Below are 27,349 nucleotides of genomic sequence, written 5' to 3'. Positions count from 1 at the left end.
GACACACTTGGCTACCGTGCATCAGTAACTCAATGACACACTTGGCTACCGTGCATCAGTAACTCAATGACACACTTGGCTACCGTACATCAGTAAATCAATGACACACTCGGCTACCGTGCATCAGTAACTCAATGACACACTTGGCTACCGTGCATCAGTAACTCAATGACACACTTGGCTACCGTACATCAGTAACTCAATGACACACTTGGCTATTCTGCATCTGTCACTCAATGGCACACCCAGCTACAGTTCATCGGTAATTCAATGACACATTCAGCTACCGTGCATCAGTAACTCAATGATAAACTTGGCTACTCTTCAACAGTTACTCAATGACACATTCGACTACTGACACACTCAACAACCGTGCATCTGTCACTCAATGGCACACCCAGCTACAGTTCATCGGTAATTCAATGACACATTCAGCTACCGTGCATCAGTAACTCAATGATAAACTTGGTTACTCTTCAACAGTTACTCAATGACACATTCGACTACTGACACACTCAACAACCGTGCATCTGTCACTCAATGGCACACCCAGCTACAGTTCATCGGTAATTCAATGATACACTTGGCTACCGTGCATCAGTAACACAATGACACACTTGACTACTCTGCATCGGTCATTCAATGACACACTTGACTACTCTGCATCGGTCACTCAGTGACACACTTGACTACTCGTCATCAGTCACTCAATGACATACTCGGCTACTCGGCATCAGTCACTCAATGACACACTCGGCTACTCGGGCATCAGTCACTCAATGACACACTCGGCTACTCTGCACCAGTCACTAAATGACACACTCGGCTACTCTGCATCAGTCACTCAATGACACAGTGCATATAAATAATTCCAAATAATAATTCCACTGCTAACAGCACAAACAAATGTTCACATGTATAACATGCATACTCATAGTGTGACAAATACTTTTTATATTTTAAAAATAGCATAAAGTCCAGATTTGTTTTATTTACAAACAATTTATGTACAATTTGCTCGAAATAAGATTGCACGTGACTTGAAAATCGAATTCATACCAAAACATTACTTTCGGCGTTCCTCCGTCCACACATCTCGCGAGATTTGACAGACACCCTCTCATATCGCACAATCTTGATGGGTTTTGGGTTATTTAATTTGTCAAACTTTACTTTAGTGTACACATACTAGTATTACGAGGACCAGATAATATCTAAATGGTGTATTTTCGTTTTGCCACTAAATGAAATTAAAACAAACCATATTGACACAGAATTCAACTGTAATATAAATGACGCCCAGTGACAACCGGTATACATGTGACGGATATAATTGCGTGGAATTATGGGAATACTAGTAATATTATAAATAGTCTATAAATAGAGGGCGACTCTATATAACCAGTATACTCATAAGTGATCGGCAGTGATTCTAAATTGTGTCTGTATTAAATGGACGGTTTTACTTTAGAGCTTACGAAAAATCTATTTATAATTAAATATATAGTACGCAGTTCTTGAAACAGAATCAGATATGTGTAACAAATTAACAGTCAACAAATTACAATACATATTAAAACTGCAACCGTCTACGATAAACCAATTATAACGTTACAGAGTTATAGATTCAATTACAATTGATATACACTGTGACATTATGTAAATAACTTCTAAGCAAAAATCTCTAAAACCACTGTGCATGTGATAAATTGCATGAACGGTCTTTCAAACCTATTTCATGTACCGTGTTATTTTTAAAACACTAAACTATTTAAAGCTGATATTTAATAAAAACTTGAACTACCTTGCACAGAAAAATCATGAAAAGTGTTTTACATGTGATTGCATAGTGTTTAAAAGACTATTTTTGTTAAGGACTTTTTTGCATTTTAAATTACCAAAAAGATTAACTTTATTTAAAATTAAGCACACTCGAACGTGGATCTACTGGATACTTGTCCGAACAATATGTAAATACATTCATAAGGTTATCGTATATTGGTTTATAATCCTCCACGTGACAAATCGCTATCTTCGAATTGGTCAAGAGTTATTCAGTCGGTGCAACGTTCCATAATCTTATATCCAATCAGTGTTAGGCTCGTGCAGCATAGCAACCAGGTGGAGGATGGCGTTTTCTGTTTGCCAATGCCTGTGCGTTCAATTTTCTTATTGTTAAACCTTCGGAAACCCAGTCAGGAGCGATTATGAAGTGGCCACGTCCAGTTGGACTCGCGTTAGCAAAGAAGCTGTTCTCGTGGGTGTATTCTTTCGCAGGTGGCTTTTTCAATCGCTGTCGGGAACAAGGACGTTGCTGACGATGTACTGGGAGCTGATATAAAGGTCTAGCATGAAACTCGGGCTGTGGAGTCTTTGCACGCCTGTGAAATAACCCAATAAAAACTGGTGTTAGTAGGATAATATATGCACGCATATGTGTTGGGCTTCCTGATAGGTGTACTGAATGCAAACATAAAGTTCTTAACACATTTCTCGGTCACATTTTTCTTGGCCTGATATTAACTCCTTACAATTAATTTCTTACGATTATTTATTTTACTCACTCGTTGATTTTCTTTTCAATTTCTTGCATCCACTCTCGGACTACTTCATCTTCCATACCAGCACGATGTGGGTGAAGCTCAGATTGGTCGTAGCCATACTGAGTTGACGTAGGAACTCCTCTCTGTGGTCTTGCGGATTTCACCATCCTCTCGTAAGCTGGTACAGGTGATTGGTATCCATTTGCACTTATTGAGCGCGCCATGGACGCCGATTTTCCACCATTTAAGGACTTGAACAAATTATAAGCAACTTGTTTCTCTGGAAAGTAAATGTAGTAATAGGAAGTTTTATTGTCAAACGTCAAGCGTATTGGTAGCATGCCTGCTTGTGTACTTATACTCTTGTTAGTTTACTTTCTGTTTAACATTTTTGCATGTGGCGTCCGATAACATTTTGGTTCATCCAATACTGAATTATGTACATATACTCGCATCACGGTGTAAAGAATACTTATTGGTATTACCATAGTCATTGGCGCTGTTTACCCAGGGTTTGAGACGTGGATGAAGCATCATTTCCCTTGCAGCTTCACTGGAGACAGACATCGTGGTGTCTGGTCTCTGTAGAAAAAAAAACGTTGTTATTTCATCATTGTGAACATGAATACTATCATAAAATACATTATGTATATTTAAGAACTCTCAACTAGTCTGCTTTACTACCCATTATTTTATTTTACTGATACCAACTTAATTACTACAACGTAGTGTTCGTAACACTAGTAAAAGTATGTTCCATGCTTACATGAACCGCTAATGTGATCGGTTCTGCATGTTGCGGCAACATGTTTGTCGAACTCGGCCCAACATGTCGTGGCAACTTGTCAGTCGAATACGTTCCAGCATAACGCGATAACTTGTCAGTCGCATTCACTCCATTACTAAGCCACGTCCATCGCATTGGATTGAAGTAATAGTTGTCAGGTAAATTTATCACGGAAAGGGGCATGGTGAACCCTTCAAGTTCCTCGGACGCTTTACAACGAGCGTCAGAATTTTACTTTACCCTCTTAACAACTCGTTGCCATGGCAATCACGCCATCCTAGTTGGTGCTACATATGCCACATTCCCAGTTCACGACTCAGGTAATCTAGACAATATGGCGGATGTCATTAAGAAGTAACATGTTGCAGAGTTTCCGTTTGCATGATTTACACCGGAAGTTGCCAACAGGAAATTTCAACGGACTTTTCATTGAATTATTGATTTATTTAACGCTAAACTAGAAATAATGTTGTTCATGAACGTTTGCGTTTTAGCTTGGGTGACGTCACCGGTCCATAACTATTTGATTTGGGGTTAACACGTAACAGCGCATATATTATAGGTTTTATGAATATAGAAATTATGTTGCGATCACACGTGACGAAATTGATCAGAACTGAGTACCGAGTTTGTCAGTGTAGTGTGGGTGCGGCTGATTCAAGACACTGGCGAACCAGCAACATAAGCGATTGTCATCAATCGTATTTGTTGTACAGTACAGTTTTATAATGTACGTCGCACCAATATTTTTTTTAAACAAGCTTCGCCCAATGTTCATCGCCAAGTTAAGTTATGGCGTGTTGAACCCCTGCGGCGTTAACAGTCATACAATATACAAGTATTGTAGAACGAAATCAGCAACGGTAAAATTCCACATCACAACGTAAATCACACCATTCATTAACAATACAATTGAATTGAATGCGACATACCAGACTCTCGTTCTTACGTGTGAAAACTAAAAACACCTGCTCTGACTTTCTAAACTACAACAGCGCGTCTAAACGATTTTCGAAATGACTTTTTACTATTATAATGTATAAATTGATATTCCTGTTCACAAGAAACGGTGCGTCGATTAACGTGGTTTGTACAACGAAAGACGCGATCACAACGACTCAGATCTGTACAATGAAAGACAAAGCCACAACGAGTTAAATAATGTGTTTGGGTACAATGAGCGACAGGCCGAGTCTGTCATGTATCGCCCGTTATTGTGCAGCGGTGTCGTGGTGAATGGCGTCACAAAGTACACCCCTAGTTTATCATTGATTTCAAGTATGGAAGATTTACAGCCCATAGAATGGTCAAGTTGAAAGCCGCACCCAAATCATAGAACCGGGTAGATCGCTTACTTCATTACGGTTTACGAATAAATGCCAACCTATGAACCTAATTGATAGACAATGCACAGTCCCTCTATCACCGGTCTCGAAACGGCCGCTGTCCTATTGTCCTATTGCGCGTAGCGGGTAAATAAACCATTGACACCTATACGTAATCCGCAGTTGATGCAACTTGTCAGGGGTCATCTTCAAGTTGACCCGCATATCATTACCATTAATGATTTACCCGACATGCTTTGCGAAAAAAAATTGTGCGGTTGCGCAGAAGTTTTCAGAACCAGAATCAAAACATTGGAAGTCGATTTTTGAGCAGCATGTCGTGGAAGTACGGAAATGATTTTGTTGGCTTCGAGGACGAAGATATCGAATGGGATTTTGTGATGGGACAGGAAGACTTTTTCCCCTCTAATGCTGCCGATGTTCCAGACGATATGAAAGTACATGTACGCGAATCTGCTAAACGGAGAAATTTCGTCTACGTCTGCCCGACTTGCGACAAGCAGTACAAAAGTTTAAGTGGCTTCAAGGGGCACATGAAAAATGTTCATGATACAAACGTCAAAGGTATGTCCGTTACTATTGCTGTATGATCGAGGGGAATTAGTAAATGTTTGGTCTAAATGTTGTTCGAATTTTTTTTCATATTTTTAGCACAGTTGCATCAGGCAGCTGGTTGCATCTCCAACGATTATTAGTTGTCTGAGATTGCATGTACTTCCGTTTCACGGCGCTCCTGTGACAATATCTTGGGCAAGGAGGAGGCAATAAATTTGAGTACAATAATTATACGAAAAAGAGCCTATTGCTTTTTATTTGGGTCGGCAGACTCGCCGTGTATGAATCAAACTGGGCAGACACGATAACATGAAGTCGACATCACTACCAACTTGTCGCCTCTTGTGAAAGTGTGAATGAGTATTGTTGACCGAAAATCCTCATGATGTCTTGACGAATATGAATATATGAATGATTTATTATGAATATATTTATTTATAAGTTTTAGTTTCTATCTATGGTAATCTGTATACTTCATGGTTATATTACATTGTTTTCAGTTCCTGAACACTAGCAAACTGGCAATATACAATCTGTGAAAAGAAGGTCCAGTGAAGAACACAGCAGATCAGGTAGACATTTTTTTTATTACAGGTTTAATCTCCATAGAGCCACGTTATAATTTTTTTTAAGATAGGCTCAAAGAATTTTTTTGTGGGCCTGATTATTTTTTTTAGATAAGCTTAATAAATATTATTTTCAACTCAAATGTACTGAATATGAATTATTACTAGCCATCTAGTATCCATGAAGGAAGAGCATTGTAATATCCTAAAATAAAAATATAGTAATTTAAAAAATGCAATTACCATGTGCAATAATTAAGTTTTTCCGTTTCAGGTTTTACCAGACCCAGCAGTGTATAACAAATTGTTGTTGCAAAGGCCTTACACCACAAGATGGTTTGGCATGCTTTTTTTAATATGTGGGTAGACAGAAAAACCACAGATGACATAATTAATGTATTTATGGATTTTCGGCCCAGTGACACAGATATAGATGAACTGTTCAGAACATGCATTTTTAACTTTGCAGTGTTGGCAAGAACCCGAAGGGACACCATGGACTACCAGTCTGAAACAGTTGAAGCAGCAAGCACAAGTGAACTAAGTATTGAGGAAGAGCAGGCACTCAGATATTTTGCTGATTACATTCCCTACAACTTAAAGAAAATGGCAATGAAAGCACAAAAGCAAAATTAATTAAAATTTGTATTTATTTATTTACATCTAACAATAAATACAAAAAACAGCAATATATTAGTATATCTTGTTTTTTTACTATTTTACATTGTTTTCAAAAACAGAAATACTAACACTTCTGTTTGGAAAGAGAAGAGGAGGAGTATCATCTACTATATGCTGTAAGGGCCTTCTCTTGTGTCTCCCTGTATTGCCTGTGATGCACTGCATGTGATAAGATTTTTGAAGTCTGATGACATTCTCTTGATACCCAAAAGCCATAACTGTTGGGTGGTTATTTGCTCTTCCTCCTCTGTGCCGATGCTTACTGAAGTGGGCTTGTAGTGGGTCTTGACGGAACCTCTCACTCAATATAAAATCCACTCCATGGTTTAGTAGTTATTTAGATACTTCTACAAAAGAATGCACTGGGAAAAACAAAACAAAAATAACTCGTAAGATAAATTTTAAATTACTAGCATATTACCAATTTCTGGAAAACTTTACAGTGAATAACAATTTCACATAAAATAAAAATAAGTGCGACTCAACTCACCAGTCATTTTCAATTCATCAACCGTTTGTTTACTAAGACACATAGCATTTCCAGCACTTTGAGAATATAATAACTTCCACATTTAATTCTTACATGTTGCATTGTAGCATCATTAGCAATGGTAACATGCGATTGTGAAAAGTCATCACATTCACTGGACTTTTTTTTCAAATTGCTTGTAGTAACTCTTGGGCCTCCGAAAACTGTTCTTCTTACGAGGCATGGTTGTTAAGAGCTTGTATGGCTTCAACAGCTGCACGTTCTCGTCTGACAATATAAAAATAAAATAAAAATGTAAACAAAGATATTTTACCGAATATAACGAAACAGCAGATACCCAAATATACCTTAACCCCACAACTCATTTGTTAATCTTCATAACAACCAGTATTGGGTATTATTATCTACACCGGATTTGTATTATTCTCAAAAAAGGAACCGAAACGAGAAACTCTCGTTGATGTATTTACGCACAGTTCTGTATCTAAAATGGCGTCGAGTTGAACCACGAGTTTCGAAAAACACACACAGAAAATCTATTTTTCGGGACACAAAAAAAATGTTGGCAGCACAGAACATCTTTTACCGTGAATGGCACCTTCAACAGCACATAAAATAGTGAATTTAGTGATCATAACGTAAGAATATCTGATTTAAAAAACACGACCCATTATCGCAACAATCGACTATTCTCAAGATGTTTGGTCGTATGTGAATAACCAAGATCACACAGTTTTCAAGAATTCGACAAAAAATAATACGATATAAACACTCCCACTCGAAGCAAATACACTTCCACCCGCCAAAACGATGCGAGTTGAAGATTTTGCTAGCATATCAAGCGAGAAAAGGGAACCGAAAAACTACCGACATGTTTTGAGCGATGAACTTTTTGACAAAATGGAGGTCAGAAAATCGAGGTCAAATTTTCAAGATCGAAAAAACTACGAAATATTCGAAATGAAAGAATGGATAATAACTCACCTGTTAACTAATGGTATTTCGCTTCGGTAATAACAAAAAGTTGTTAAATATATGAAATTTTACAGCTAAGAGCAAGGAATAAAATACGGAGCCCTCGATCATACGTTGTCCAAAATGGAAAGCGACGCTATACTGTCACGTGACTATGCGACGCCAACAACCGCTACACGCACTCACTGGATGTTTATTGCTAATCCCCCCTAAGACAATAGGCGTTTCGAGACCGGTGATAGAGGGACTGTGGACAATGTAAGTCTCGCAATAACAAATGATGGCTCTATCGATTGTGAATTTAACGGTAACCACGATCAGAATAATAGTTAGACAACTGGATAAAGAGGGAAGACTCGTGCAATAGCAAGACAGAATCTGTTTATAATACGAGACAAATATATAATAATGTGTCATACTGAAGACGTACCATCGGACTACATGCAACGTTTCGAACAGATGGTACATCTACACTCGCTGCATCATCACACACGGGAACAGTCGATTGATCGTAAATGTCTTCTGCTGGTGGTGATGGCGGTATTGGTGATTCCTATAGACAGTAAATAAATACCACTAACTGACACTAATACAATAAATACAAACAATGCATGAAAACATTCAAAGACAAAAACAAAAAATAAAACGACAATATAAAACTTTGTGCACATATGTACTAATAGAGGTGTTAAGTTTTGGGCACTCGTGGTGCATTAAGCCCCTTTCATAATTGGCGCCTCACTCGTGCGATAATTTTTTTTTTCGAAAATATTTTTTCCGTCCTGTTGTAGAAGTGTTGTCTTTGAGTCGCAAGCAATATATAAAATCGTACGTATTTGGAATGAAAGCTCAGGAGTTCTCGAGCTTATATTGGGGGTGAAAAAAAAATCGTACAACGTTGCAAAGGGGGCAAGACAGGCATTCCAATAGTCAATAGACGCATCATCGTACGACATGAAAATACTCGTGCAACACTCGTTCGGGGTCTTACGAGTGCGTGCAAAGTCGCACAACACTCGTACTGCCTGTCGTGCAATTATTTTTCATCGCGTCAGTCGCTCAAAATATCGGAGCAGCACGGTTTTTTTCCCGACCGAGATGCGACCATTTTGTCGCATCTGGATCGTACAATAAGTGGTACAACGGCTACAACGAGTCGTACAACGGGAACAATTTCGAGTCGCAAGCCGTTATAGCCTGTTTGGCACCAATTGTGAAAGGGGCTTTATGGTTAATAATTTAGCGACGCACATACCACCATTACAATGATTTAATAAGGTTAAAATGTAATTGAACACTATACTTACGACAACAGGTGTTTTCGGGGGTGGAGAGGGCGCTATTGGTCTGTTTTGAGGAGTATACACTCTTATTCCTGGTGCTGTCATTGGCCTGGGCGGTTCTTCCTCGCTGATTGCTGGAGGCTGCGGTGGCGATGGTGTGTGGGATCGCTTGTACCTCGTTTTGTTGTATTTCGCCAACGGTGGGTTGTAGAGTGGTTTCACTTTTCCTGGCGTTGAGGGTGTCTTAGTTCTCCAGGCGATCCAATGATCTCGTTGATCCACTGGAGTCACTGGCCTCTTCACCACTTGGTATTTTACATTTCTTGAATCAAAAGAGGTTGGTTTCATCGGTGGTGGAGCCGGTACAGTGAGATTGGCACTCCTCTGTTCAGGGGCATTGATTACTCTGGCGACCTCCTTTAGGGCATATGCTTCTGCGTATAGAAAATAAGTCCGAGTAGTTAATATTCACACAACGTCCACAGTTAAACACTTTGACGTAAGTATCGGAACTCCAGTGACATTTTTGAGGACGAGTATAAACCCAACACTTCAGATTCAAAGTGTCACATTGCATCACGGGTACCCAAGTAACCCTGACGTTTCAAGTGATATTTGTTATACAGATTCATTTATTGTAATCGTGCTGCATTGTAGCAAAATGCAACTGTAACATACTGTAAATAAAGCTAAATTAGAGTTATCAGTGTTGAATGGATTGTGGTATCCGTATTACATGTGCACTACATTAGAACCAATATCAGTAAATGGAAATTAGCCCATATGGAAAAAATACAGTATAGTAATTTGAAGGTTTGTCGTTTTTATTGAAATCATTGAAAAATACTTAAATTGCGTCAAAGGTGTCCGTGCGCCTATGTATACACGCCAATCATGTTGTCGTTCGGTAAAACTACTTTACTTTATTGGAAATGTATTTATTGAAAAATGACTAGGATTATATTTGCATGGCTGGTCAACTTTGAAGCCAACAGAAATGAAACTCCGCCGAGCTTTTATTACTTGTAGTAATTCGTTGCAGAAACACAATAGTCAAATGATATTGGGCGTATTATTAGCATAATATGGGCAGCCAAAATAACGCAAGCTTTAATTCTCTAAGCAACTATCACCAACCAACAAAACAATCAATTCAATGTGTGCTCAGAGATTGGTCGCCAACGCAGGCAGTCATGATAAGTTCCACCTGTTGGTCATACACACACATGATTGGTTTGACTGGATGATAATTTCACAAATAACGAAAACAGATATAGAGAATAATTGCAGCTTCAGATAATCTAAGTTTAATTTACCCAGAGACAAATCCGCCAAATTGATGTGTTCACTCCGTTGCCATCCACTTCGTAGTTACTACTACCGATTACAATATTTTTATTGAACACAGTTATTGATATAATTTGTTTACGCGTGACTATTTTCTTTCGTCCCCCTTTTTACAGAATTCAAGTTAGTTGGTGTTTCTGTCAAAAAAACGACACAATCGTTGTATAAAAGGCCCGTTTTGTGATGAGTGAATATTCGGGGTGAGTGCGTTAATGATTGGATCAGAGGGTGCTTTGGTTATTTCAACAAAATGTGAAAATTTGAGGAGGTTAGTATGATGATTAGTGTTGAGCTTTAGTTGAAGCGGAGTGTAGAAAAAATAATGCAGCAGTTTTCATGCGATAATTGGTGCGGTAGCTATTATATTGTTGAAGCGGAGTGTAGAAATGCAGCAGTATCCATGCAACATAGTCTTACTTTCACGCTGCATTTGCTTACGATCCGCTTCTCGGGCTTTCTTCATGCATTGCCCACTAGATGGTTTGACGAAACTAAACAGCACTTTCTTGTCTTTAACTGCAGCCACACACATGTATTACACAGTTTGAATGAAGCAAGAAAAACAATCATATTAAACGAAAAAATACAGTAACAATGATATAATTGTAGTCAGACTCTGTCAACTCAGGTCCGTGCCACGAGATTCCATATTGAATCGTTATTGAATAGTATGGTGAAATAATTCAATATACATTTCACAATTGTTCTAATATGAATGGATTCTTTTAGCAGGGACCCCACGGGGCACACCATTTCTGACAAAAACAATTCAAATGTAATATAATAATATACACTGTTTTGGTTACCTGTTGTAGAGGGAATGATCTGATATTTGGACGTTGCAAAATATCTCATTTTTTTAATTTCGCAGAAAAATTATACACCCAAAACAAAATGTGTTTATTGCATAACAATTGTTGATGCAAATAAATGAATAATTCTAAACTGTTTTGAGAACTGTATACTTTGAAAACTAAGGATAGAAGTTGTTGTTGAAGACAAACTGAGTCTGTAACCCCGAGATGGGTATACAACGTTACAATTACGCAAGATACATGACCTATGACCCTTATTACCCCCCAACTACACAGGTCAATATATGACGAACATGCATTATGGTGATAAATTATGTAATGTACAACACATAATTATAGTGAAAATGAAGTGCAAATGGTTGGTAGGGTCACAGCGGTAGGAGGTATTGCGTGCGTGTTTCTAATGTATTGTATGGCACCGACTATTTACCGTGCTGTCACTAGGCACGAGCGTGCATAGCAACCAGATTCACACGGCAAGCACGTACCACATTTTATTGTCCTACAATTTCAAGTTTATTCATTTATTCACTAAATCGTGAACGCGGTCTATTCCATTACAATTAACATTCATTGAATCCAGCGGTGGCAAACCTTGTGGTGTCGCCGTCGCATTTTCTTGTTTACTCAACGCCGGAATCAGTGACTGTGACTGTATTACAAAGTCGTCGTCAACGTCACTGTCAATGTCAACGTCGTCGTCAATGTCATCGTCAACGTCGCATTCATCTTTATCTGAAGTTCATTTTTACAGTTTGACAGACACATTAGTATCAGACCCCCCCCCCCCGTGTGAAACCTCCCACGCATCAGGATCTAGATTAGTCACGCAACTGTAACGCAGAAAAACAAACACACCATGCCAAATATTGACACGTAGTCGCAATTATGTCAGCACTTATAACTTGAATGAATCATGGATGAATAAATGGGTGCTGCTGTTGATTTAATATTCACCCTAACTACTGCCAGGTCACTATATCGCGTGATCAGTGCATTTTATGAACTCATAAACAAAGACGATCGTAGCTAAATATTCGTCGTTTTGAATCACTCAAAGACAGATCAGAAAGAGAAAAAGCATGTACACGTGCCATTCAACTTTTTAAATAATGTTTTAACCTTTTTTTTTCTCTTCTAGAACTGAAACGTTAATGTGCGGGTGGCACTGAGTTGTGTACAATGAAGTACCACTGCCTAGTCTGACTAATGGCATCTTCACCAGCGAAGGTTCTTTTATTCGATCATTGCATCACCTCTATTAGAAGTATGTTTACGTCGAGCTCGCGAATCTGTGCTGTTCGGACGACATGTAAGCACATCTTCACTTCTTCTATTACCGACATAGAGAAACATCATGAAATAAAGCACGGCATAATTCATGGGAAATAACTGTTTGTTTATTCAGTTATTGTCAAACCTGTGTCTACGGCTACGATTTAGTAACAATGCGAAGACTATTCATGGCTATATTACTCCTCCGTTATGTTTCAGTCTTTTCAGGAAGCTCCCCATGGGTATTAGAAGGTCGCACACAGGTTATTACTTGCCAGTTCATTTAACTATTCACCTCGTGCTAGGTGAAAGGCGTTAACATCGCAATAAATTCAACTTTCACGGTTTCGTCCAAACTCGAAAGTGTGTATATTTCTGATTTATTGTTCTCGGGGCAATTGTAGAAATCCAGTCAAATGTAAACAATAAGGTCATTCACGAAGTATGAGTTTCGGATATTTCTATGGTTACCGGAATTCCTGAACTTTGTTCTTTACCCTCCGAAGAAAAGTAACAACATGAAGCGATGGTTTCCGTTTTATTGACGCATAATTGGTTGAACAGTAATTTCAGACCAACAAAACATTCCCGTACAAACAACAGGAATCAGGTTATTGTACCTCTCTAGTTTAACAAACGCATAAAGCACTATATGACGTTTGTTTTATTGTTAGTAGTATCAACACACTGATGGAATATGGCGGCTATTGTATATTTCCAACTCAGTGGGCATACATCTGGCGACGGTTAAACGTTACACAACTTGGGGAGCGTTTTACAGTCAAACTTGCTGTGTCATTTAGTTTTTATCGTGTTATCGTGTTATCAATTCCTGATACGCGAATTAGCTTTAAATTACCAATCATTTTCTAAATCACTTTTATGTTATTTTAACGAAGACTATGTAAAAGCTGTAACCATGGTTACTGGAATAGATTATTAGATATGTGCAGTCACAGCTCTTATCTATGTGATGGGTGTGATGCTAACTTTAGTTCATATGTCTGTATGTCCGACCTGGCAGAATAAGGGGCTTAACCTGTGTTACCAGGGCAACGATGTGTCGTCTCTCTGGTACTCAGTGGATTTTTATGGCAAAATTTATGTTAAAAAGGAGGCTATTGAATTTAGAAGGATTCATGCGTCAGGGTAACGGGTAGACAGGAATTACAATCAATGTCATTAACAGTGTCGGCGGGCGTGACTGACAAAACTTTGGTGGACTTGTTGTGTCGTGACGTCTCATAACAACACATTCTGAAATTAACGTAATTCATGGGACATATACGGAGTTAAGCACTTGTTACTATGGCAACGTAAGCTAACATTTTCTATGCCAGCGTACATGTACATGAGGTGTAAACGATAATTACACCGTTGTTATGACTTACCTCGATATTTGGGTTTCTGTTCTCGGTCGAAAGCGTGTGGTATTTTGGGATTTTCTCTTTCCCGTAGTCTATCTAGGTAGTCTTTTACGGCGACCTGGATGCGCTCCTGCAATCGCACATCTTTATCCACTCTGTGTTTCGGCTCCAGAAAGTCCTGTAACGTTCAATTCCAACAACTCTTGGTTAATTTATTAATAAGTTTCACTATGTCTTGCAACTCAATATAAGTACATTTTAATTTCGTAAAGCTGGCTCAGGCATATGTATTCATTCTTTAATCTAAATTCGTTTAGCACACTGACGTCCAATTATATCGGTCAGTTGTATCAGTTATTCAACAGAATTCGTATAAATTATTTAGATAATTTGTTGATATTTACATTTATTTGGAATTTTCTGTAACCATGCCAACACTATTCATTGAAAAAGTTTTACTGGACAACTAACATTCCCACTACTACCAAAGAATGATTCTTCAGTTGTCGATTATCAACTATGTCCGATGAAGCTATAGAAAGTACCAGCATTGGAGAAAAGCTATGAATGTACCTGTCGTGTTTTTCAATAACATGCATTTAAGGGGCGTATAGTCATGTTTTAAACCTTTGTTCAACAACAAAATTTCCACCATCTTGAAATTAGGTATACCCAGGATGGTTTAGACGTGCCCAGAATGGTGTCGGAGACATCACTGCGTATGGCCATTACGAAGTGTGCCGGTGACAACATGGTGTGTGTCGAGTACGAACCGTGTCGATGACAGCACGGCGTACGGCGATTACAAAGCGTACCGGCGATGGCACAGTGTGCGGCGATTACAAAGCGTGCCGGCGATGGCACAGTGTACGGCGATTACAAAGCCTACCGGCGATGACACAGTGTACGGCGATTACAAAGCGTGCCGGCGATGGCACAGTGTACGGCGATTACGGTGAAGATTGGTAATTCAGCAAGAGAAAATGCGACATTATTTCATGATATGAGCCAATCAATAAGAACCACGTGTACAGATACCCATACATTGTAACATTTCGTTAATTGCGTATCTTAACCCCATTCTCCGGTTCCCAGCCAATAAACAACAAAACAGACACAATTATCGTAAATAAAAAGACAATCGGAAGAACAGTTTGGCACGGCGTCCGAGGGGGTACTCACCACCACAGGCATAGTGTCTCCTCCGATGAGTGCTATACTGCTACTTGCACATATTACCCTCTACTTGTGTTGGAGTTGTGACAAGAACTTAGTATGTAACTACCCTGTAACTTTGATCACGTCATTCAGTTTCCATTGTAAATACTCAGAGTGAAACCCTACCCAACACTCACACAATCACTCGACTAATTTTTCAGAGTTGTAAACACATTATTCAGAAGCGTGGCTGGTCTGTTAAATGTCGTGTAATCGGTGTGTCGCTCTGAAATCTGTCTGTGTTGTATCCCACACGATGCGTGTAACACAGATCGAAGCCAAACAGAACGGCCATTAATAAAACACCATTGTTACATGCCTAGTTTACCACGACAGAGGTACATGTACTTGAATCAAACTGCGTTCCCCGCAACGATTCAGTATCGCTACTTACACTGGTTGTTGGACTTGGACTTCTGTAATACGACGACATGGCAATAAACTTTACCGTCAACTAGTCAAAAATCAGTCGTCTCTCCCGGAATATATTGGTAGCACAGCCCGGTAACTATGTATAGGACCGAGGTCAGCTGGTTGGTAACCACACTAGAGTTCGACCCGTGCGATAAGGCTGTGTTGATTAAGTGTTTGCTCAGACCTATTGTTGTATTTCATACCTTCGGTGGGCTTTTCATTGCTCGCTAACCGTATTGTTGTTAAAACCTATAACAACAGTCCAGTTATGTTGTCTGCGGGGCTTTAAAGTGTTCAAAACATATAAATAAAATTTAGCGGCTGCATTACTAATTGGGTAAAGTCAGAACAGGTTGTTGAATGAGTACTTGCCAAACACAGTGATTACAACGAACTTTGTACCATGAAGACAGCTGAAGTACTCTCTGCGTTCGCGTTTCATAACAATGACACGATCCCGATTATGAATATCATAATATTAATAAAATGTATTCTCGGAATAATAATATTTCAACGGGAAATAATACACTACTAGTCAATCAATATGAAATTAATCAATGAAGGCCGATTACCGATCAAATAATAATATGACAAATTACCACACAATTAGGTTTCTATATTGATTTCTCATGAATGCCACATTTACCAAGCACCGTGACGTCATAACTGTGATATGACTCGTACTCACATTACTACAGTAGTAATACTGAATGGTTTAATATTAATTCCAGATTGTTTAAAAATAATGTCGAAATTGATGTATAGACTGCATAATCGAAGGAGCCATGGTGCATGTTCAAATTATTCACGCCCCACAGTCGACATTCACGTGTCAACGATGAGGGGGCTACAACCGAACGGTTACATACCGACCACACACCACGCAAACACGAGACGATAATAGAATTACCATAGTTGATATAGAGCATAGTTGGCCATGGTTACGGTCACTATCATGACACAGTTACGATCATATCCATGGGACACATGGGTATACTTATATATTAAAACGTTTCCATGACTACTGGATACCATTCTTCAAGGGAGTTCACACCATCATTTGTATATGAAGTGTTTTAAACAAGTCTAAGATTCCCATTCGTTCAGTTTCATGTACATTATTCTTTGCGGACGTAGTTAAATAAAGAATATAAATATTTATATATATATATAAAGAAAAAGTTGTTTCGGATATATCAGACATTCACACTAAGTCTTAGCGATTAACGCGGTTGTGACTCTACTTGAACCCACACCCCACACATCAGTCGTGTTGAACTACGCACCAATGCTGCCGCTACAGAGGGTGTATGAGTCAGTGATTATGACTTATACATTATTATTAATACTCGGAATGAAAATGGAGCGGAAGTCAATCACTAAATTATGATACTATATTTTTCATTTAAGTTTATTCAAAACTCAATTAATGATATTCAATAAAACAATATGTTTATTGATATTCAAAGCAATTAGTGATCAATAGAGTAGTTGTATAACTGTAACCATGGTTTCAAAATGTGTTTTGCGGATATTGAAATATTTAATGGTCACACGCTTGAAACAGGGACAATATAATCGTGCTCGAATGAGGAAAGTCTCAGGAGCGACTGTAACGCCTAATGGAAGGTGACATTAATTTTAAAAATTATTAAGATAGTCCTGGATTTCCCGGACGACGTTTAAATTACGAGCGTCTACTAGCATATGTGTATATAGATTTAGGTGCTAACATCTACTCGAGAAATGCAAATTCCATAACCAAACCATCACCCAAGTATGTGTCTAAGAATCACGAACTAACTTTAAGGTTTATAAACCTCACAGTACAATTGCAAACAAATACAATTAATTAATTTCTGTAAATATGTTTAGAATACTGAAGGAGTTAGTAAAGATTGATTGAGATAATATCAACATTTCTGGAGAGGCTCTTCATTGCTGATGTTTTATAAGTGACCAAACAAAATACATCACTCAAGTGATTACGGAGCGAGAGAGAGACGGGTTAGGCATATATGATAAGATAAAAATGCCTGTGCCAATGAACGAACCTACAATGTATATGCAGGCACATGTACTTAATTAATCTCCAAACTGACGTAATGAAATGTTTGGCTTTGAAAACGTTATATATAGTTGCAACGAAAAGGCAATAAAATCGTTTCCGTCGCAGAACAGAAAGCGTATAAACCGAATCTTAAAGTTAATAACAAAAACTGTCAATAGAAAAACACCAAACAAAAATGCAGTTCTGCAGTGTTGCTCGTTTATGATATACAGGCCAATGATTGACTTTTTACGACTAGCTCTAGACGGGGCTATTGTTTACCAATGAATTTCCTCGCGAATGATCGATGGGCTTCCGCAAAAAAGTAATTTCGTTACTATGGAAACATCAACATCAGTGTCGTCACAATCTACGGGAAACGACTGTGCTGTGGGAACGAATGCATTGCGTTGTAACCATGGCAACAAGAAAGATAACTTCCATAAAATATCAAAGCATGGCATAAATAACAATTACCATGGTGACGGATGTCTGATACCAATGTGTTTACAGTAAATAACATAATTAATGTTTGGACATAATATAAATTGTCTGCGCTCGCCCAATGCCCGAGGCTGAATGGATTGTTAAAGTATTTCGATTACAAAGCAAAACTAACAAATTACTAGTTTTAAAGAACTCGAGAGGATACACATTACAAACTCCACAATAACTAAATGACAACATAGCATTCATACGATTGGAACAAACTCGTTAATAAGACGCGTTTTGTAACAGCAATAGCTACGATGTACACGCCAGGTATTAAACAGAGATCTAACCATAACCCTTAGTGGAAAACAACTTTTACGCTCTTCGTGACGATCGTAGATTACTAGTAGCCGACTTTTTGCTATTATTTGCATTTCATTTGTTTCAGACTATCTGAACTTATATGTAACTTTTGCATACGGTTAATTGTCAGATTGTACCATAGTCGGTGGGATAGGAGTGTTTCGTTAGTGTGTGAAGAATATGGCCATGCAATAGAACGTAACTCAACCAACTCGGCTTCATTGCTATGGTAACGTAATTGATATATATATATATATATACGGACGTATCATTACATCATGAAAAATAGTCAAGTCATATGAATGAATCAATCAATCAACAATAGTATAAAAAACAATTATATTATGAACATACCGGTGCGGGGTGGGGATTATTACGCCTTCGTACCGATGACGGTCGAATACCTATACGTTGTAGCAGTGCCCTTTTCCCGAACATATCTTGATAGGTAGTCCGCGATGGGACCATGTCTTGGTCAAACGGGATCATTTGTGGGACAGGAGGCATTACTCCGCTTTACGTTGCTTACATGTATTGTGACAAGAGTGCTTTACAGACAGCGGCGATCTACAAACCAAAATACGATGTGCCGCGTTTCCACGTGCTGTGAAGACCTGGTCCACGAGATGTGTCCTGCCTAAAGTATCCCTAACGGTTTCCCACCCGTGACTTTCGACAAACGAATTCGCTGGCCGCACACTTTGCCTTGAATAATATGAACACCACTGTAGTTAAATCATGGCCGCACGTCACGTAATAACCACAGTAAACCTACACCGTATAACAGTGCTCACGAAGTGTATACTGATGGTTTGAGTTTGTGAAGTCATCACCTCGGTATACATGAATATTCATGAGATAAGTTATATTAGTCGAGGAATGAACTCAGACGCAGGTGATGATTGGTCACAAAGTGTTGTAATTTGAATGACGTTCAATGTTATGGTTTTGGTTTGGTCGTTTAAGGGTGTAATAGATTCCTTTCATCCGTTGATATTCCAAGTGGTATGCAAATCATTTTAATTAATTAATAATCACGTGTGTATAAATATATCAATTTAATACAGTATAATCGTTACTAAGCCCGGTTGCTAGGGTGGATATCTAATTGACAAGAGGTGGAAATCGTATCTCAGACGAGTCATGTCCGGAATAAAAACCATACAAATGAAGTACAATCCAGTCGGTAATACAACACGTCTTCATTGTACTACTTGAAATAATTACCCGGCGGTAAAATCCACCTGACATGCGCCGTAAACAAATCCCTACATAGCAGTGTCTATTGTATTCACCTTGTGCAGAACAATCTAAGCAAGGTTACCATGGCAATATCACTTGCTGTAGTCAGGTGGCACGTAGAGAATTATATGAATGTATGAATTAGCGTTACCAGTGTTTTCGGGTATACCATCATTGTGCTAATAAAATGCAATACATGGCCGTGGAAATATAACTCTAGGTATGTTGGCACTGTTTTCTAACCCCGCCCCACCCAGAGACTAACTGAATGCTCACCCCACCCAGAGACTAACTGAATGCTCACCCCACCCAGAGACTAACTGAATGCTCACCCCACCCAGAGACTAACTGAATGCTCACCCAGTATGTCGATAATAAAAACAAACATTTCAATATCATATCAAAATACAAACAATTCTGAGATAACCATCTTTTTCTTTTTGTTATTAACCTTTTTCAAATAAAAAATATAGATTAGTGTTAAACAGTAGAAGAATGATATGTTTATGTTTGCGACACGTATGCATAGTTTATGTTTGCGACACGTATGCATAGTTTATGTTTGCGACACGTATGCATAGTTTATGTTTGCGACACGTATGCATAGTTTATGTTTGCGACACGTATGCATAGTTTATATTTGCGACACGTATGCATAGTTTATGTTTGCGACACGTATGCATAGTTTATGTTTGCGACACGTATGCATAGTTTATGTTTGCGACACGTATGCATAGTTTATGTTTGCGACACGTATGCATAGTTTATGTTTGCGACACGTATGCATAGTTTATGTTTGCGACACGTATGCATAGTTTATGTTTGCGACACGTATGCATAGTTTATGTTTGCGACACGTATGCATAGTTTATGTTTGCGACACGTATGCATAGTTTATGTTTGCGACACGTATGCATAGTTTATGTTTGCGACACGTATGCATAGTTTATGTTTGCGACACGTATGCATAGTTTATGTTTGCGACACGTATGCATAGTTTATGTTTGCGACACGTATGCATAGTTTATGTTTTCCACACGTATGCATAGTTTATGTTTGCCACACGTATGCATAGTTTATGTTTGCCACACGTATGCATAGTTTATGTTTGCGACACGTATGCATAGTTTATGGTTTGCGACACGTATGCATAGTTTATGTTTGCGACACGTATGCATAGTTTATGTTTGCCACACGTATGCATAGTTTATGTTTGCCACACGTATGCATAGTTTATGTTTGCCACACGTATGCATAGTTTATGTTTGCGACACGTATGCATAGTTTATGTTTGCGACACGTATGCATAGTTTATGTTTGCCACACGTATGCATAGTTTATGTTTGCGACACGTATGCATAGTTTATGTTTGCGACACGTATGCATAGTTTATGTTTGCCACACGTATGCATAGTTTATGTTTGCGACACGTATGCATAGTTTATGTTTGCGACACGTATGCATAGTTTATGTTTGCGACACGTATCAGGCCCGTAGTTTGGGGGGGTTCGGGGGGTTCGGTCGAACCCCCTAAATTTTGGAAGTGAATAGATTTATGATCGTAGATTAGAACATAATAAAACAAACAGTATTAATTAAAATAATTATCATCGTTTAAATCACTTGACTCAGTGAGGTAACTATCAGACTCGGTCGAAATAGCATAGTAATGAGCATTTAGGTGACAACGAGCTTTAAATGTCAACCGTGAAGTTACGCCGTCTCAGTTCAACAGCTGCCAATCAAAACAGGTTGTTATAAATGGGAAAGTTTTTATTCGGTGATTCCGCGATGGTGTAATGAAGATCGCGTTCAAGCAGCTGATGTTAAATATTAAGGTAGAGATGCAGGTTCGTGGGCACTTGGGAGTGAATTTTTTTTTTTGCTTTTTATTATCCAAAAAGTCTTGGCTATGGACTGTTGAAATTGTGTAGAATTGTGAATAGTGGAACATACTCAAAAAGCGATTTAAAATATAGATAACTGGTGCAAAATTATCTCTTTTGAATGCTTAGCAAGATTTACCAAGGCTGTACATAAATAATAAAAAAAAAACATGGTGGGAAAAAAGAAATGACGGGATCTCCATATTATGCACTGTATTTAACTTTTTACAAAACGATAATACATTTAAATTTGAAACTGTAACAGCCATTTTAATTATGAGCATTAGCAAACTTCTTACTGAGTGAATTGTTATGCAAATTAGCATTTATCTCAGCTTTTTTAGTGCACATTCCAGAACTTAAAAAAAAATAGCTCGTAGACGCTTTGATCTTTTGTTTTGAAATTTTCACAAATGATTGACAATGTGTTTATCTTCAAAACTCCGTCGGGGCATTGTATTTAGTTGAATAGTATTACAGCAATCGTACAGACAACTAGCCTGGGTGTTAATTTATGCATAAACATGAAGTAGTGAAATTTGAGCTGCTGCCCTACAAAATTGACAACTGGTAGATAGTTTTCAAGACGGCGTTTTCTTCATAGTAAACAGATGTACACATAAACCAATTTTGACAGGAAAAAGAAGCATGGTTTAGAAGCTAATTTTTTTTAAATCACTTTTGACCAAAAAAGCACATTTTTGTGCATATTTCAAACTACAGTGTCCATAAAAATAAAATACTAACAAAACTTTAAAATTCATACAATAAGCTTTCCAAAAATATATAGTTTTGTGGACAAGGGAGGTCATCTTGGTTTCCTAATTAACCAATTAAAATACCTGTCAGGTAAACTGCATCTCTACCTTAAGGCAACATTGAAACAATAATGCAATGGTAGTCACTCTCTGAAGGATGTGGTGGTCCTGAATAGGTCAGTTTGTCTTGTGCTAGTGTTCGCTCAGTTAGTAAAGTGTGGGATTCGAACGGGATTGAGACGACACTGTACTTTCATATTGGTTCATTAGTTTTGTATTCTTCAAGTTAATGATGGCATATATACTGTTTTGTTCTAAGTGTATCAGCCAAATGTAGTCAACTTATTGTATTAGTACGTGTAGCCTGTGTTATTGGATATAATGTACAGCTAAGGATTTAAAACATCATTAAAAAAATGACGAAGATTTATCATCACAAATTGTATAGGTCGAAGAGCTTCTTGCAGCCAAAAAATTATCCCACAGTGTTGCTTCAGCACTGAAACTATGCGATAAGTCATATTTTTCAAACATATTTTTTTACACGTTTTTTTGATGTCTTAGAAAATTTTCTATGTTTTTAGTGGGTTCATAAAAAGAAGATGTAGTCATTGAAGTTTATTTATTTGTTTACTGCTAAACTGCTACTATATGCATATTATTTTACCGCCATCTAAAAACAGATTTACAGTGAACCAACAAATTTACGTACTGCAAGAAACTTGGTAGTATGCTATTGGTTAGTGCGTTTAATTTGTTTGATGCAATCATTGTGCCAGCTATTTCTTATGGTAGCGATATGGGGGTACCAAAATTCGGAAATCGAGAGGGTACAGACAACATTTTGCAGATATCTACTTGGCATTAATAGTTGTACAAACAATATAGCGATGTTGGACGAATGTGGAAGGCTGCAATTATGCTGTGGTTACTTCAAGCGTTGTCTCTTATATTGGTTAAAATTAAATAATAAATAGCTGGAACCCCAAAACATGTTATATCATGCTTAAACGATTAGACAAGACCGGCAGACTTACTTGGGAAACCCACATAAAAATCTCCTGTTCAAATATGGTTTCGGCATTGCCTGGTTTGAAAAACAAGTTGTAGATACTGCAAATGTCTTAGAGATATTTACTCAAAGAATAAAAAAAATGTTGTCAGCAAGAATGGCATGCCTCAATTTCACAATCATCCAGGTGTGTACTTTCAGAAAAATCAATGTAGTATTATAACCTGGGAGATTTATTGGCAAGCAATTATAGACTAAAATATATACTGACGAGTTTTCGCTGTTTTGGCCATAAACATAATGTTGAATTAGGCAGACACACAAAAATACAGTTGGATCAATAAATTTTTAGTTTTTGCAGTGATACGTTTGAATTTAGCATGGTAGACAATTGAAATTATGTTTATTTTATAATGATCTAAGGGCTGATTTATGCAAATACTGACAGTCTGGGCTTACTTCGTCGCTACACAAACTGCCACACCATATATCAACTAGCTCTGTATCTTTTAAAAGTTTTAAAGCACCGAGATAAATATGAATCCAGCTTAACTTAGTACCATATGTTTACATGGATGTTGTATTGTTTTTAAAACGTGATATGCACTTTTCTACCCATTACATTTTGTACGGTGTGGTGAGGCTCTGTACAGAAATAAAATTACATAATTGACTAATACTAAAATGAATAATTGTAGACAGATTTCGACATGAAATTGTGTCACTTTTATGTGCGCTAACATCTGTGAAGAGCGAAAAATCTCGTGAGTAGCATTCTACCTTAAAATGCTTGGACAATAATGCTAAGATACGTACAGTCTTGTCTTTTTTGTGTACAACATTTTGCCGTAATGGATCAAGGGTGTGGGTGTGTTTGTAGGTGGGGAATGGCCTAGGACCCCTTCTCTAAAATAGTTCAAAAATGTTATGTGGAATAACTTACCAACGTAACACAAAGTAAACCAATTGAATTTAAAACCGAGAATATAAAACTGTATGTAACAGAGCTCAACAACACTTTTTGAATATTATAAATAAATATATCATTTATTGTTGTTTTCGAACCCCCTATTCAAAAGTGCTGGCTACGGGCCTGCGTATGCATAGTTTATGTTTGCGTCACGTATGCATAGTTTATGGTTTGCCACGCACCGCTGATCCAATCTATAACGAATACCGCTCAGCCGTAACGGCTACATATCGGTCACCATAACAACGCGTACTCGCACAATGATGCGACTTTACCCAGACCGTATGTTTAGTTTAAATTGACAAACTGATAGAAGTCAGTGGCGGGTACTGTAAATAAGTAAATACTAACACCTGACAATTTGTTGCAGGTTACTGAGATAAGTACTACTAGTTTCTCATTGAAATCAGTAAATACTATACCCATAAGATGTGTTATTAACAGGAACATATTCATGTATATTTAATATCAACAGCAGCCAACAACGCCGTTATTTTATCTTTCGTTGCGGTGAACGACCGGTTCACGCCAGCCAGTCACTGCGCACGCACACATAACCTAAACAAGTGTAACGGTCTCCCATTTCACTCTCATTGAACAATGCACAAGGCAGTGGACTCACTAACCAAGCTCATATTCAAAGCACCGTTACATTCACACAGGTAAGGCAGGTAAATGACAATTTAAATACACAATTCGCCATTATACTTAAAAGGTGAAATAATGACAATAAAAAAGCGAAATATTGAGACGTATGAATAAATTAAGACCCCGCAGAAAATGTTTATACTTGTATGACATAAACTTGACTGAATTAGAAAATGTTGGTCTAAGTATTGAGAGTGAATAAAAATAAATTCCCTTCATTATATATCTTGTCATATCTGTAATCATCAAAGACTATATGAAGAAGCCTTAAGGTAGCGAGACTATTATTTGTGTTGAAAATTACGATTTTCACATTTATTTATTAATTGATGAAATGCACTATAAACTTTCATGTGATAAAGTCAACATAACATAGAATGTCATGTAAGTTGGTTAAAATGTAGATTTTCTGAAGGGAAGCAAGGCAGCCTCAGTAGTGTTTTCCAAAATCAATAACACAGGTTTAATCTGTGTGCCTATAAGTTTCAAAGATAAACTCAAAACAAAGCAATGTTAGGATGTGTTATCAGTAGCTATCTGACACACAATGAGTGTTTCCAAACATTTTAGTGGTTTGTCGCCGCCCCTGTTTGTTTCACAGATTAGTCATTTGCATATGAATGGTCAGACACAAGGTCACACAGCCACTGAAAAAAAAATCAGTGATTTTGGTGTTTTCATATGCCGAATTTATCCAATTATAGCTATCCCATTCCTTTATTTTTTTGGTTTCCAATAGCCTTACACATTTGGATGTCCCTACACATGTTAAAGCAGACCTTGATGGGAAAACAAATTGATTGTGCCGATAAACAAGCTTGAAAATCTTTGCTGTTACTTCATGGACGTTTTCTAGGAGTTTATGTTTTTCAAAATACAAGGTCTTTAACAAAAAATAACGTATACTTATTGTCATCGGATTAACACCAAATTTTCACAGCTTTAAGGTGACAGTGAGAGGAACTTGAATGTGTCCAGACAAACTATTTCATCAATTATTTACCAACGAGTTGTGGTTTGAGTAGGTGGCAATGCGACTAAAACAGTAATTGAAATTCAGCACACTATTTTTTAAAACGCGTTGCTTGCATAAAACTGACCAGACACATTCAATTTCCCAGACTATTGAACAACTAGGAAAAGTGAAAAAAATACTTCTTATCGCCAGCATAAATGCGTAATTATTTTTTTTACAGAAAAAGTAATTTTTCACCTTTGATTAAGTAACGGGTCATAGAATGCAGATACGGGCATGGCAAACACACCTTTGCAAAGCTTGAAGTCTGGCGATTCTAAAAATATATACTTTCCTGGGTCTATTTGTAGTCATTTGGTCACAATTAGAAGATGAAAACAAGTAAGCAAATAATAGTCCCGCTACCTTAAATACACCCTGACTTTATGTATCAAAACAAAAGGATATTTCGTTTGATAATGAACCAAAACATTATTACATTGCGGACAAAGCCCAACTTATTAACTGCAACATTTCTACAAGGCGTTTTTGTATTATATGTGCATTTTTGTACGACGATGTATTTTTACTTTTTTGTCACGGTGTAATGACCTTCCAGAGACAGTATTATGTACAATAAATAAAAACATTGGTACATAGAAGTATGCATAAATAATAATAATTCACCAGTCTGCTGCTGAGCAATTTTACTAATTCGGCAAAAAACACATTTTGAAAAAATGGTTGACATTGTGCGTTTAATCCCACACCTTAATTTAATGCATTTTTATGTAGAAATTAAATGTATAAATAATATAATAAACTACATTTTACGAAATTCAATGGATCTCCGAAATTAATTTGGATGCCATATGTTATCACCAGAAATAACTCAATGTTACGACTGTTTGTAAATTGTCAGTATTCATCGTCTTCTTTGTTTTGTAGTTTTATTCATGTATCCAGTTGTATATGACAGGTCGCTAAAGTATAAGGTATGTGGTATTCAGAACGCACGCGTATGGCTCGTGGGTATTGTATACCGATTTGCTCGCAAATTATGTCACCGCTGAGGGCGGCTGCATCTGATCACTCAGGAACCTTAAACATAAAGTATCCTCGGGGGCGGAGGTACGTCACAAGACGTTCCACGTTGCTAAGACGCGCACCACTGTACATGCATTTCTATGGGCTCTGTGCGTGCTGTTGTGGAACGCCAGTCGAGCCGGTGAAAATTCGAGAAAACAACACAAAGTCAACTTTGAAGTAATCCTGAACAACCAAATTTATATATGTTACACACGTAGGGCTAATCTTGTTACACTGTTCAGGGGACTCTCAACAACCATCGCAAAGTACAAGCGGTGAAAA

General features: G+C 37.7%; 1 protein-coding gene and 1 long non-coding RNA gene across 6 annotated transcripts; both read right to left on the bottom strand.

Moving 5' to 3' along the window:
* Positions 1–949: 949 nt before the first annotated feature.
* LOC100369839 (uncharacterized) lies at positions 950–19,294 on the bottom strand. Of its 5 annotated transcripts, none has more exons than XM_085506868.1 (8): positions 18,862–19,294; positions 14,055–14,208; positions 10,991–11,089; positions 9,251–9,660; positions 8,374–8,496; positions 3,029–3,125; positions 2,565–2,823; positions 950–2,381 (listed from the first exon to the last, which is right to left on the bottom strand). In XM_085506868.1, exons 1-8 carry the CDS (start codon positions 19,012–19,014, stop codon positions 2,096–2,098), a joined length of 1,581 nt encoding a protein of 526 aa, XP_085362994.1. In that variant the 5' UTR covers positions 19,015–19,294; the 3' UTR covers positions 950–2,095. The 5 variants fall into 5 exon arrangements, with proteins under 5 accessions (XP_085362994.1, XP_002739787.1, XP_085362996.1 ...); XM_002739741.4 differs by lacking the exon at positions 18,862–19,294 and adding an exon at positions 15,643–15,829; XM_085506870.1 differs by lacking the exon at positions 18,862–19,294 and adding an exon at positions 15,213–15,358.
* Positions 6,491–8,107, bottom strand: LOC146734925 (uncharacterized). The gene is made up of 3 exons (XR_014931379.1): positions 7,953–8,107; positions 6,969–7,235; positions 6,491–6,840 (listed from the first exon to the last, which is right to left on the bottom strand). It is a non-coding gene; the product is annotated as an uncharacterized LOC146734925 (long non-coding RNA).
* Positions 19,295–27,349: the final 8,055 nt, after the last annotated feature.

This window comes from Saccoglossus kowalevskii, chromosome 13, assembly GCF_978046115.1.
Source record: "Saccoglossus kowalevskii chromosome 13, keSacKowa6.1, whole genome shotgun sequence".
Classification (NCBI taxonomy): Eukaryota; Metazoa; Hemichordata; class Enteropneusta; family Harrimaniidae; genus Saccoglossus; species Saccoglossus kowalevskii.
Note: the sequence above shows the minus strand (reverse complement) of the source record. Positions and strands in the feature narration are given on the sequence as shown.

What these genes read in the sequence shown, in the direction of transcription:
- LOC100369839 (XM_085506868.1), bottom strand. Translation starts at nt 19,014, where the DNA reads ATGCCTCCTGTCCCACAAATGATCCCGTTTGACCAAGACATGGTCCCA. An exon ending in ACGTTGCATGTAGTCCGATG is followed by an intron (nt 3,126 to 8,373) that starts GTACGTCTTCAG and finishes TTTTTTCTACAG; the next exon opens with AGACCAGACACCACGATGTC. An exon ending in ATTGAAAAGAAAATCAACGA is followed by an intron (nt 2,382 to 2,564) that starts GTGAGTAAAATA and finishes GTTATTTCACAG; the next exon opens with GCGTGCAAAGACTCCACAGC.